We start from the raw sequence: 14,158 nt of genomic DNA, 5'->3' as shown, positions 1-14,158 counted from the left end.
ATTCAGCATAATATATTTATTTCAGTGTCAGTAATTCAGGAAACATTTAACAAAAAATTACATAAAAGCCTCCACCACTGTAATATGAAATCTATCACTGTTTGGCCACTCATCCTACCTTGAGAGAAATCTGCAATCAACAAACAAGTTACATTTGACACTTTTGGAAACAACTTTTGTCTCACACTTTTGGAAGCTTTTGTTGGGTGGACACAATGACATTATGGTGGAACCCTTTGCCTCCAAAAGTGACTCCAACATTCAAGCAACATCTACCCAAACACACCTTAGCTACCTTGCAGATTTCTGTCATGTGCGTCTAAAATGGCTGAAGGAGATATTTCAGATGATATTGCAGGAGACATAAGATGCATAAGGACGGTGAAAGTCAAAGGATAATATTTGACAAGAGTTTCCAAAACTGGAGTTGAAAACATTATTGCAAGGTGAAAAATGAGACTCCTAGTAGAACAGATGGCAGACCACCGAGACTATCACCATAACAAAGACAGAACTTGAAGATTTAATCTTTGTGACATAGGAAAAAAAAATCAAGCTCCACTCTTGCTTCAGATCTGAAGAAACCCACAGGTGTTTCTGTCAATCCTTTCACTGTGAGAAGAGTTCCACTGTGAGAACTCAGTGCAAAGGGTTTGAAAGGATGTGTAGCTGTCAGAAAAGCCATTACTGAGAAAAAGAAGTAAACAAAAGAGGCAACAATTTGCACTCATCCGCCAAACTGGACACCTGAAATGTTGATTTTTTAAAAATTTTATTTATAAATTTTTTTTTAAAAGATGTTCAGAAGTGAGGGAAGACAGGGGCCGCGGTGGCGGAACAGGCTAAGACGCAGCAGACTTGCGGTTGCAGTTTGCTGCAGTTGCACACCGGGGACCGGGGTTCGATTCTCGGTCCTGCCAAAAGCCAAGTTTGGCCGGCTCAAGTGGAGCAGCATAATTGGCTCGCTGCTCCAGGGGGAGGGACTTGGCAGGGTTAGTAGATCGCCGCACAAAAAGCACCTCGGGCGCCTCGGATTCACGGTTACCAGCATGTGGTGAGATGTGTCACTCTCGTAGGGCCGCCGAGGGATGGGGTGTGGGCGGTGTATCTAATACTAGCTTGAATTGAATTAGACGGGGTACAATTGGCTACCAAATTGGGAGAAAAAAGGGAGAAAATCCGAAAAAATTATTTAAAATAGAAGTAAGGGAAGACATGTAACTATGTATGCCACCAAAGCAATGAGCAACTCTTGGAAGCTTCTACAACCATCAGTAAAGCATGGTGGAGAATCTGTGCAAGTTTGAGGTTGTATAACAACTTGAATTGGTGATGTGGTTTTGATTGAAGGCATCATTAACACAGATGTACACAAACAAATCTACCATGCAAAAATGAAATACCCTCTGGACAAAGTTTGATTGGGAGCAAATTAATTTGTCAGCAAGATTACATTACATTACATTAATGGCATTTGGCAGAGGCTCTTATCCAGAGTGACGTACAGTTGGTTAGACTAAGCAGGAGACAATCCTCCCCTGGAGCAATGCAGGGTTAAGGGCCTTGCTCAAGGGCCCAACGGCTGTGCGGATCTTATTGTGGCTACACCGGGATTCAAACCACCAACCTTGCGGGTCCCAGTGATGTACCTTAACCACTACGCTACAGGCCACCAAGCGCACTGCGAAGAACGTCAAGCTGCTGGCGTCCTCAGAAAGATGGCCCAGATAAGCCCAGAGTCCGCACCTCAACATCACTGAGATTTGTTTGGGATTACTCGGATTGAGTGAAGCAGAAAATTGAATCAACTTCTAAAAGCTGAACTCAGCTAGGTGTTTACAAGATGCATGGAAAATATCCAAGCAGATTTCTTTGGAAAACTCAAAGCTAGTCCCCCTAAAAGAACGAAAGTTGTAATAAAGGGTGGACACACTAAGTAATGAAAGATTTGACATGGTACATAGTTGTGGAGGCTTTTGTGCAGTTCTGTGTTAAATATACATTTGCTTCATTATTTTCTCACACTGAAAATTAAATAACGTGCCCTTAATGGCTGTTTTCCCTGGAACGTAAATCAAGGAAAGAGTGGTCTCTGATTTTTGTACAGTCCTGTACACACACACACACACACTCACACACACTTTCTCTATCACACATACACACACACGCTGTCTCTCTCTCTCACATACACACACACACAGACACACACACTCACACACATTTTCTCTATCACACATACACACACACTGTCTCTCTCTCACACACACACACATGCATACTCTCACACACACATTCACACTGTCTCTCTCTCACACACATACACACACATTCTCACACACTCTGTCTCTCTCTCACACACACACTCTGTCTCTCTCACACACACACACACACTCACACACCCTCACACACACACACACACACACTGTCTCTCTCTCACACATACACTTACACACATGCATACTCACACACACACTCACACTGTCTCTCTCTCACACACATACACACACATTCTCACACACACTGTCTCTCTCTCACACACACACACACACACACACACACACACACTGTCTCTCTCTCACACACACACACACACATTGTCTCTCTCACACACTCACACACCCTCACACACACACACACACACACTGTCTCTCTCACACACACACACACACACACACAGAGACACACGGTGCAGTGCTGCAGTTTGGCACAGTGAGTGTAGCTCTGTGCTGTGGCACGCTCCTCTCAGCTCCTCACTGCGGTGGCTGCGGTGGGGGTTCGGGGGGGTCGGGGGGGTTCGGGGGGGCGCTGCAGAGACGGGACGGTGGGCTCGGTGGGTTTTTCTCCCGGGGGGCTGGAGACATACCCCCCCGACCGTCAGCATTTCTCCCTCTCTGGTAGGGCATGTGGTGAACCCCTCTTTCTAGGAACCAGGATCCTGAACCGAGGGGATCTGGGGCTCAGAGGGGGGGCGGGGGGGCTGGCTGGCACTCAGGCATATTTTGGTTTCATCTCTCTCTCTCTGCTCTCTCTCTCTCAACATCTAAAGAACACAGCTTGTTTTCGACTGAGATTGTGCTGAAATTAAAGGACGATTGTTACGAAAGATGGATCTTGCAGCGTTCAAATCACCTGCAACTCTAATGCTGTGAAGCCATTTGCCCTGAAAGCTTCATTTCCACTTTGTTTCTGCTTAGGAGTTTCCTCTCCTAGAATGGGCAAGATTACCAGCAAAATCTCCTAGACGTACTTCTATCAAAAAATGAAACTACAGTGCAGCCTGTAAGTATTTGGACGGTGACACACTTGTTGTTGTTTTTGCTGAAATAAGACTTTCAGCTGTAATTTTAAGGTTTTTACATCCATATCGCATGAAACATGGAGTTACAGCCCTTGTTTATATGTAGTCACCCCAATTTTAGGGGAAAGTACATCTGGGAGGTTTTGCAGGTAATCTTTCCTAATTTATTTCTGGAGAAGGAAATAAACAGTTCGCTTGCGGTTTCCCTGGAGGAAAATAGAGATTAAGTACAATGAGAGAGAAAAATAAATAACACTGTGAATCCCCAAAAATAAGTACAATTGGTCTCCTGGGCAAACAATGAGGAAAACATATAATGGGACTATTATCAGTATAATAGTGTGAGCTAAACTGAATGTCTACACTGTGACTGCTCACAGTCGCGTGTGTGTGCTGAACTGCAGGCCAGCGGGGAAGTGCTGAGAGCAGTCGCTTATGGGAAATGGTTGAACCCTGAGGTGTGACAATTAGAGATGGACCCAGCCCATGCACTGGCCTGTGTGGGTTTGACACATCGCCGTCCTCTCACACACACACACACACACACACACTCTCACACGCGGGAGTCCACACACACACACAGACACACACATATACATACACACACAGACACACACATATACACACACACACAGACACACACATATACATACACACACAGACACACACATATACACACACACACAGACACACACATATACATACACACACAGACACACACATATACACACACACACAGACACACACATATACATACACACACACACACATATACATACACACACAGAGACACACACACTCTCACACGCGGGAATCCACACACACACACACAGACACACACATATACATACACACACAGACACACACAAATACATACACACGCACACACACACGCACACACACATACACACGCACACACACACACACATACACACACCACACACGCACACACACACACATATACACATACACACACACGCACACACACACACACACATATACATACACATGCACACACACACACACACACACACATACACACACTGCACACGCACACACACACACATATACATACACACACACGCACACACACACACACACACACACACACACACACACATACACACACACACACTGAGTGGAGGCCATTTTACCTTCTCCAGCTCCAGGACCTTGTCCTGCATCTCCTTCAGAGCACAGAGCAGCTCGGCCTCCTGCAACCGAGACTGCTCCAGCTGCATCTGCAGACCGCTCACAAACCCCTGTGTGTACTGAGAGAGAGACATTAACACTGCACTGAGAGAGAGAGAGAGAGAGACATTAACACGGCACTGAGAGAGAGAGAGAGCGAGAGAGACATTAACACTGCACTGAGAGAGAGAGAGACATTAACACTGCACTGAGAGAGAGACATTAACACTGCACTGAGAGAGAGAGAGAGAGAGAGAGAGAGAGAGACATTAACACTGCACTGAGAGAGAGAGACATTAACACTGCACTGACAGAGAGGGAGAGAGAGACATTAACACTGCACTGAGAGAGAGGGAGAGAGACATTAACACTGCACTGAGAGAGAGAGACATTAACACTACACTGAGAGAGACATTAACACTACACTGAGAGAGAGGGAGAGAGAGAGACATTAACACTACACTGAGAGAGAGGGAGAGAGAGAGACATTAACACTGCACTGAGAGAGGGAGAGAGGGAGGAGAGCTGATAACAGCCTGAAGCTATAAGCGGTCCCCAGTTATAGTGTCCCTGGGATCTGGAAAGGCGCTATATACACACCCTCTCTTTCCCTCTCAAATACAAGCTCAAATTGAAATACGGGTCACACTGTACCGGTCTCTCGCCTTTCGAGGCACAGTTCGGGTATCCGCCGCCACCGTTCCCCGAACCGGAGAGAGGGGGGCGAAGCGCCTTCTGCCGAGGCTTTTGTTCGGCGTTTGCCGGGCCGTGTGGAAGAAGGTGCGAGGTGCTCTCATACAGGCCACGGCCAGCCGAAAGAGGCTGGCCGACAGGCGCCATCCTATAAAGTGGGGGCAACGGGTGTGGCTGTCCGCGCGTGACCTGCCGTTACGGGTGGAGTCACGGAAGCTCGCCCCCCGATACGTGGGACCGTTTAAGACAGGGGTCTCCAATGTTATCCAGAAAGGGCCGGTGTGTGTGCAGGTTGTTGTTTTAGCACAGGACTAAGACAGCTGATTCTACTCATCTAGGTCTTGATTAAAGACCACGATTAGTTCATTAGTATAATCAGGTGTGTTACTGCTGGGTTAAAACAAAAACCTGCACCCACGCCGGCCCTTTTAGGATAAGATTGGAGACCCATGGTTTAAGATAATCAGAAAGATCAACCCGGTCACGGTGCGCCTCCAGTTGCCCCGGGCTATGAGAATCCACCCCACTTTCCGCGTCTCCCGCCTCAAACCGGTGCTGACAAGTGCGCCGGCCCCTGCGGAGGTTCCTCCACCTCCACGGCTAGTTGACGGGGGTCCGGTCTACACCGTGCGCCGCATCCTGGCAGAGCATCGCATGGGCAGGGGTAGACAGTATCTCATAGATTGGGAGGGTTTCGGCCCAGAGGAGCGCTGCTGGGTCCCCTCGAGGGACATTTTGGACCCGGAGTTCCACAGGCGTCTGGGGCCGCTCCTTAGTAGGGGTCCTGTCATGGTGGGAGGTAATTCCCACTGTGATCGCCAGAGGGCCAAGGATCATTGGTTACACCTGTTCCTCGTTAGCACCTGGGGAATTACCTTCCCCTAAGAGTACTTAAGGCCAGTACTGACTACCTTTCAGTGCTTTTGTGTCTGCTGTTCGCTCTAGCACAAAGCCGGTTATACACCAGGTAGACTCTGTGCTGGTAGAGTCAGGTACGGTGTTGGTGTGTTTATCTGAACTCTCAGAATTTAAGAAATATAGGTAAGGAAGGCGTTCGGTTGTGGTGTTTGTTCACTGACGCCTTCCTGAAGGGTTTTCTTTTCTTTCTTTTTATTTGGGGCTCGTGTGAGCCAGTGGTAGAGGGACGTTGTCCCCGGTACTGTATTTTTGTTCGTATCTTTTTCCTGAGCTGCGTCTCATGGGTTTTGTTTTGTGCCTAGCAGTTTTGCGCTAGGTTGTATTTTTATTTCTGATTTCTCTAATTGTAAATCCCAGTGCTCGCCTCTAAGCACTTATTTTGGGTTTGGTGTTTCGCCCTGTTTTTCAGAGGGTTGATTTGCATTTGTCCATCATTCACTCGTGTTAACAACTACGTTAGTTAATGCCAACACGTGAACCTTATTGTAACATATGCTTTATTTATTTGACAAGAGAACGTGTGCAGTTAACGCCTTAAAATACCAAACAGGCATACTCCCCATAGACAGGGAATGTGGGGCAGTGTGCGGTAAATGGCAGCACTTGTGTAATGATGAATATATTTCTAATCGCCCCCCTTCCTCGCCACGGAACCACGCGTCGACCCGACAGAAGCGGTAGACCTCGGATTTCCAAATACAGGACCCCACCCCCCACCCCCCACCCCAAACACCACACCCATATCACCCCCGCGCCAAACCTAAAGCCGGCCCAGTCCGCAGTGCGAAACGGGAAAGCCCCGCTCCCTCCTCTCTCTCACTCTGAGTGGCGGTGAGAGAATCAGGGGGTGTGTGAACTCTGAAGCGCCGCCGTACCCACGGCGACAAACGCAGGGACCCGAATCGGCACCCCCCCTGCCCCGACAGACACCCAGCCCCGAACCTGAGAGTCGCTGATGGTGTGAAGATTTAAAAGAAGTCTGTACTTTCCCCAAACACAGACACACACACACACCCTTCTAGTTTACGCAGGGACTGGTCAGTTCTCTCAGTGCGACAAGAAATCGTCTGGAATTCAATTTGTGGATTTTTTTTTTTTAATCGCCACAGAACTTTACAGGCATTTCCTGTTTCATGTTCTTCCTGTCAGAACCCTGACCCTTCTCTGCAAGCGTCTTTATTAACATTCAAAGTCCTGACCTGATTGGACTGAAGAGCAATCGACCCCCAACCCTGTAGCAGAGCTGACCCATCCGGTTGCTGTAAAGAATCTTTGGCCTAACCTCTCCGGTCGTTAGGTCCCGTTCACTATCGACAACCATCACTCAAGCCCCCCGAGGGGCCTTGGTGCCTGCGTCCTGAGACTGATCGATTCAGCACTCCTGCAACCAAACTATGAGTGGAGGCAACAAGCCCTAGCTTGATTAATAGACGATACGCGACAACCAAGTCAAATGTGGAGTTTCTGTTCACCGCAGTTGCCCAGCGAGGACCGGGGGTTCCACTCTCGGTCCTGCCAAAAAAGCAAGTTTGGCCGGCTCACGTGGAGCAGCATAATTGGCTCGCCGCTCCAGAGGGAGGGACTTGGCAGGGTCAGCTGATCGCCGCACAATAAAGCACCTCGGACGCCTCGGAATCACGGACACAATTGTGAGGGATGGGACGTCTTGAAGAAGGCGTGCCGCTCTTCCTCAGGCCACCAGGGGGCGGGCTGTGGACGGTGTGTCCAACACTAACTCCAATTGGAGTAGAAGGGTGTCGAGGACCCGGCCCTAGGCCCGCCTGATGAGAGATTGACAGGAGGATGGGTTAGGCAGGAATGCATTGTTAACCCCTCGCACACGCCATCGAGGTGGTAAGGGGTACCAAATTGGGAGGAAAAAGGGAAAAAATCTGAAATAAATGTATTTAAATGTGGGGTTGTGCCCAGTCACATCTGCAGCTAGCGTGGCACCTTGGACAATAGCATCTATCTGGGAGTTTATTAAAAATATTCTTTCACCACCAAACATTCAAATTCAATTACAACAACCGAGATAAAAAATAACCCACAGGTGTTACAACGGTGAAGAAATAGAGCCGTGCTAGTGTTTGTGTTCAATATCTGCGACTAAATATAGAATAAATATACAATGTCAACACGTATTTGTTTTACACATAAAGTTGTCCCTTTCAAGATTCAGTCGTAATTTATTGCCTTGAACCAATCGGTTCGAGAAATAAACGGAAAGCGAGGGTAGGCATTTTACGTGGTGTTTAAATGTTTTCAGTTCGTTCTGTTTGAGACCTATTTAACCTCGTGGTGGGCAGTCCAAGCTTTCCCACAGCGTACGGCACGTACAATTGTAAAACTAGGACTGCGACTGAGGGCTGAGCGTAACCACTAGAATGTTTCATTCGGCATAGTTTCATTCAGCATAGCTTGGCACAGTCATCCATAACATTTATGTCGTAATACACGCAGGCGCTCCAGCGTTGTTTGCCTCCGGTTTTTTGGAAGCTTTCTCTCATTTCACAGACTCATTCGCAGAGACGAAGCAAGTGGTTCGAGCAAATGACGTGGGATTTGGGGAGAAAGTCAGAAGAGGACGAAGAAGCACGAACAGGGTCTTGCGGATAGAAGGGACCAGGATGGGCTTGTATCAGAATGATGGGTAGTGTCAGAAGGCTAAGAGGAACCGCCCCCCCCCCCTCATCTGTGAACATTGCAGTGGAGGTGTTATAGTTTGAGCAAGCATGCCTTCCACGGGTGTTGGCTCATTCGCAGCAGCATACTTAATTCCGAAGCGTACTTTAAGCATCCTATCTGCTTAATATGTGATTACATTTGATTTATTTAAAAAAATCTGCAGTCATGACCTGCCATCTCGGCACATTTTAGAAATAGATCAAACGTATATCTTAGTAACTTAGTTTATGATACCGCATGGAAAGCATACTGTACTTGGGAGATTGTTTCTGTGAAATCCACAGCAAAAAAAAAAAAAATCAGTAAAAAGTTTGATTTTCATAGAGACCGAGAATCACACCGGAAACACGAATTGCGGACACGCCTTTGTGTACAATGATGTGCCTCTAATATCAGAGCTTCCAGACATATTCAAGCCCAGGAACCAATAGACCTGCTCTTTTTTAATTTACAGTATTTAAATATACAATAACAATATGTTTTGTTTACTTTTTATGTTTTATGTTATTTTTTGTGTTATTTTCCCCCCATGTGTCACCTCTACCCCCACCACCCACACTGAGGACCCCAGCAACAAAAGATAGGCCTCCTTCACAAACGGACCCCGCCCAGTTCACACTGTGGTACTTGTGTGTCTATTTATATAAATCTCAACCACTTTCTCAGCTAATCTAAAAGGAACTGCTGTGTAATGAAGTGGAGGGATGCACACACACACACACACACACACACACACACACACACTCAGATGTGCACACAAATGCATGCACACACCACATACACACACTCACACCCCGACACATACACACACTCACACCTTCTCTCGGACCCCACCCAGCGTATGTGAGCAGGTGATACTGACACACACTCACACCCCACACACACACACACTCACACACACACTCACACACACACACACACTCAGGTGTGCGCACAAATGCATACACACACACACACACTCGCACACATACACACCCCGCATGCACATACACACACACACACACACACACACACACACTCACTCCTTCTCTCAGACCCCACCCAGACCCCACCCAGCGTGAATGGGAGAGATTGTTTGTTTGAAAAGCAGGTGTGAAAACCACAACACTGATCACTGTGCACTGATGCAAGGTGCCTAAAGCACACAGCAATCAACTCTGCACAGGCTGCACAAATACTGTGCCCTCTATAATGTTCGGGACAAAGACCCATGATTTATTTAATCTGCAGACACTGTGGCCCTCCAGGACTGGAGTTAAACCTGCAGACACTGCGGCCCTCCAGTTCCGGAGTTAAACCTGCACACACTGCGGCCCTCCAGTTCCGGAGTTAAACCTGCAGAAAACTGCGGCCCTCCAGGATTGGAGTTAACCCTGCAGACTGGATTTGGACACCCCTGTCTTCCAAGGGTTAAGGACGAGAGCAGAGCCTCATGACAGACAGAAACACAGAGGCACTCTCTGACTCGCTCAGCACACAGTGGGAAGCAGCAGCAGCGGATGTCACTGAAGCTCACAAAACACCATCAGATAAGGCAGAAACGAGACGTCAAAAAAATCCACGTTTCACAGCTGCGCTTGATATTCCCCTGACTGCCACCATCTCTGTCTCACCACTGCTGGTTAGAGCTTCAGTTTCGGTTACCCCAAACCCCACCCACCTCCACCGCCACCTCCCTTCAGGACCCCTTCAACAATAGCTCTGTGCACCTGGTTACTGCACTACACACACACACACACACACACGCAAACATACACACATACACGCACGCACACACACACACACACAAAAACACACACACAAACATTCACAGACACACACACACACAGACACACATACACGCACACACACAAACACACACACACTCACACACACACACACTCACAGACACACACATACTCTCTCACACACACACACAGACATACACAGACACACACGCAAACATACACACACACTCTCAAACACACGCAAACATACACACATACTCTCACACACACACGCAAACATACACACATACTCTCTCACACACGCAAACATACACACACACACACACGCACAAACACACACACACACTCACAGACCCACACACACACATACACACACATGCAAACATACACACACACACACACACACATACACACACACACACGCAAACATACACACATACATGCACCCACACACACAGACACACACACGCAAACATACACACATACTTTCACACACACACACACACACGCAAACATACACACACTCTCACAGACACACACACACACGCAAACATACACACACACTCTCACACACACACGCAAACATACACACACACACGTGCACACGCACACACAAACACGCACACACACTAACACACATGCACACACACGCACACACACAAATGCACGTGCTCACAGGCACACTAACTGGACTCAACAGAAAGACTGCGTACGCATGCTGAATCTGTTAGCCACTGTCCCTCTTCTCCTGTTACATTACATTACACTACATGTTATTTAGCTGACGCTTTTATCCAAAGTGCCTTACACTTGATTAGACTAAGCAGGGGACAATCCCCTCAGGAGCAATGCGGGGTTAAGGGCCCTGCTCCTGGGGCCCTGCGGGATTAAGGGCCCTGCTCCTGGGGCAATGCGGGGTTAAGGGCCCTGTTCCTGGAGCAATGTGGGGTTACATTTTACATTTTACATTTTAGTCATTTGGCAGACGCTTTTAATCCAAAGCGACTTACAAGTGCATAGGTTCTACCACAAGTCAAAGCATCACATCCAGAACTAGAAAAATACACCTGGACTGCTGTTCTAAACATATAGTCGTCCTCATAAGTGCATTTTTTTTTTTTTTTTTTTTTTTTTTTTTGGGGGGGGGGGGGGGGGTTAGACAGGGATAGGGGTATCAGAAGGGGGGGGCGGGGTAGAGTTTGAACAGGTGTGTTTTGAGTCTGCGTCGAAATAGGGGGAGGGATTCTGCTGTCCTGACAGTGGTAGGCAAGTCATTCCACCACTGAGGAACCAGAACGGAAAACAGGCGTGAACGTGCAGCTCGACCGCCAGGTGCCCGTAGAGAGGGAACCGTAAGGCGACCAGAGCTGGCAGACCGGAGTGGTCTAGCGGGGTTAAGGGCCCTGCTCCTGGGGCAATGTGGGGTTAAGGGCCCGGCTCCTGGGGCAATGTGGGGTTAAGGGCCCTGCTCCTGGGGCAATGTGGGGTTAAGGGCCCGGCTCCTGGGGCAATGTGGGGTTAAGGGCCCTGCTCCTGGGGCAATGCGGGGTTAAGGGCCCTGTTCCTGGAGCAATGCGGGGTTAAGGGCCTTGTTCCTGGGGCAATGCGGGGTTAAGGGCCCTGCTCCTGGGGCAATGCAGGGTTAAGGGCCCTGTTTCTGGAGCAATGCGGGGTTAAGGGCCCGGCTCCTGGGGAAATGTGGGGTTAAGGGCCCTGCTCCTGGGGAAATGCAGGGTTAAGGGCCCTGTTTCTGGAGCAATGCGGGGTTAAGGGCCTTGTTCCTGGGGCAATGCGGGGTTAAGGGCCCTGTTCCTGGAGCAATGCGGGGTTAAGGGCCCTGTTCCTGGGGCAATGCGGGGTTAAGGGCCCTGCTCCTGGGGCAATGCGGGGTTAAGGGCCCTGTTCCTGGAGCAATGCGGGGTTAAGGGCCCTGTTCCTGGAGCAATGCGGGGTTAAGGGCCCTGCTCCTGGGGCAATGCGGGGTTAAGGGCCCTGCTCCCGGGGCTATGCGGGGTTAAGGGCCCTGTTCCTGGGGCAATGCGGGGTTAAGGGCCCTGCTCCTGGGGCAATGCGGGGTTAAGGGCCCTGCTCCTGGGGCAATGCGGGGTTAAGGGCCCGGCTCCTGGGGCAATGCGGGGTTAAGGGCCCGGCTCCTGGGGCAATGCGGGGTTAAGGGCCCTGCTCCTGGGGCAATGCGGGGTTAAGGGCCCTGCTCCTGGAGCAATGCGGGGTTAAGGGCCCTCCTCCTGGATGTTGCAGTAGCTCACCTGGTGCCGCTGCAGCTCTCGGATGGTGTCCTGCGCCCTCTGCAGGCTGACGGCGGTACTGCTGCACTGCTGCCGCGCCAGGGCCAGCTCGCGTTTGGTCACGTAGTTCTCCTCGGCCTCCTGCGCCCGGGTCACCTGACCCTGAGGGAGCGCGGAGCGGGCGGGGTTACCCCGGCCGAGCACGACCCCGCCCTTACGCAACACCGCCGCCCGAACCACACTGACCTCCCCCGTGGCGTGGGGAGACAGACAGACTGACTGACACACCCAGCAGCCTGTCATGCGAGGGGGAAGGTTATGGTATTCAGCAGGGAGGGGGGGGGGGGGGGTGAGGAAGAAAAGAGTGCAGGAAGACAGAGGGAGGGGGGGAGGGATGGGGAGAGGGAGAGAGGAGAGAGGGAGGGATGGGGAGAGGGAGGGAGAGAGAGAGGGAGGGAGGGAGAGGGAGAGAGAGGAGGGAGGGAGGGATGGAGAGAGATGGAGAGAGGGAGGGATGGGGAGAGGGAGGGAGAGAGAGAGGAGGGAGGGAGGGAGAGAGAGGGAGAGAGGAGAGAGGGAGGGAGAGGGAGAGAGGAGAGAGGGAGAGAGAGGAGGGAGGGAGGGAGAGGGAGGGAGGGAGGGAGAGGGAGAGAGGAGAGAGGGAGGGAGGGAGGGAGAGGGAGAGAGATGGAGAGAGAGGGAGGGTTGGAGCAGAGGGAGAGTTGGGGGGCGTCCCTTCTTTCCTTCACTCGCCTTTTTTCTGGAAGTGTGGGGGGAGGAGACAAGCGGAGGAAAGGAGGATACATTCTTTTATTATTAGGACGCACCCAGGGAGGGAGGGGAGGGGAGGGAAGGGAGAGAAGGAGGAGGGGGGAGGGAGAGAGGGAGAGAGAAGGAGGAGAGAAAAGGAGGAGAGGGCAGAGTACTGTACCTGGATCAGTCTGTCGGCCAGAGCCGCACTTTCCTGCAGCGATGGAGGGAGGAGGAAAGAAAGAAAGAGAAGTAAAAGAACAGATAGAGAGCGATAGGACAGACACGGAGAGGAGAAGGAAAGATAAAACAGATGACGCAGATGGTAGGCTGGGAGAGGAGGAGAGAAAGAGAGGGGGGGGGAGTGACAGCTAAAAAGAGAGAAGAAAGGAAGAGATACAAGAAACACCAGACAGGAAAACAAGTTGAAAGGAAATTGAAGTTGAAAGGTTGATAACCAGGCTTCAGCAAGCAGTGGAAAAGTTCTACTCCTTAACTGAGGTCACATCCACAGTGGCTGTCTCACACACACACACACATTCACACACACACACATATACACAGAAGGTACACATACTGTAGACAGAGACCACAAACATTGACACAATACATACCTGTAGTGGATATCGTCACTCCCACACCGATCA

General features: G+C 49.9%; 1 protein-coding gene across 1 annotated transcript in view; it reads right to left on the bottom strand.

The window, feature by feature from the left end:
- LOC133115033 (EVI5-like protein) overlaps window positions 1–14,158 on the bottom strand; it is a gene marked incomplete at its 5' end in the record, with an annotated part of 38,085 nt that overhangs the window by 19,159 nt on the left and 4,768 nt on the right. The window contains 3 exons of the mRNA XM_061224743.1: window positions 4,453–4,569; window positions 12,783–12,923; window positions 13,693–13,725. Of these exons, the coding sequence (XP_061080727.1) occupies window positions 4,453–4,569; window positions 12,783–12,923; window positions 13,693–13,725 (291 nt within the window). The remainder of the gene's footprint in view (window positions 1–4,452; window positions 4,570–12,782; window positions 12,924–13,692; window positions 13,726–14,158) is intronic.

Source organism: Conger conger, chromosome 16 (genome assembly GCF_963514075.1).
Source record: "Conger conger chromosome 16, fConCon1.1, whole genome shotgun sequence".
Classification (NCBI taxonomy): Eukaryota; Metazoa; Chordata; class Actinopteri; order Anguilliformes; family Congridae; genus Conger; species Conger conger.
Note: the sequence above shows the minus strand (reverse complement) of the source record. Positions and strands in the feature narration are given on the sequence as shown.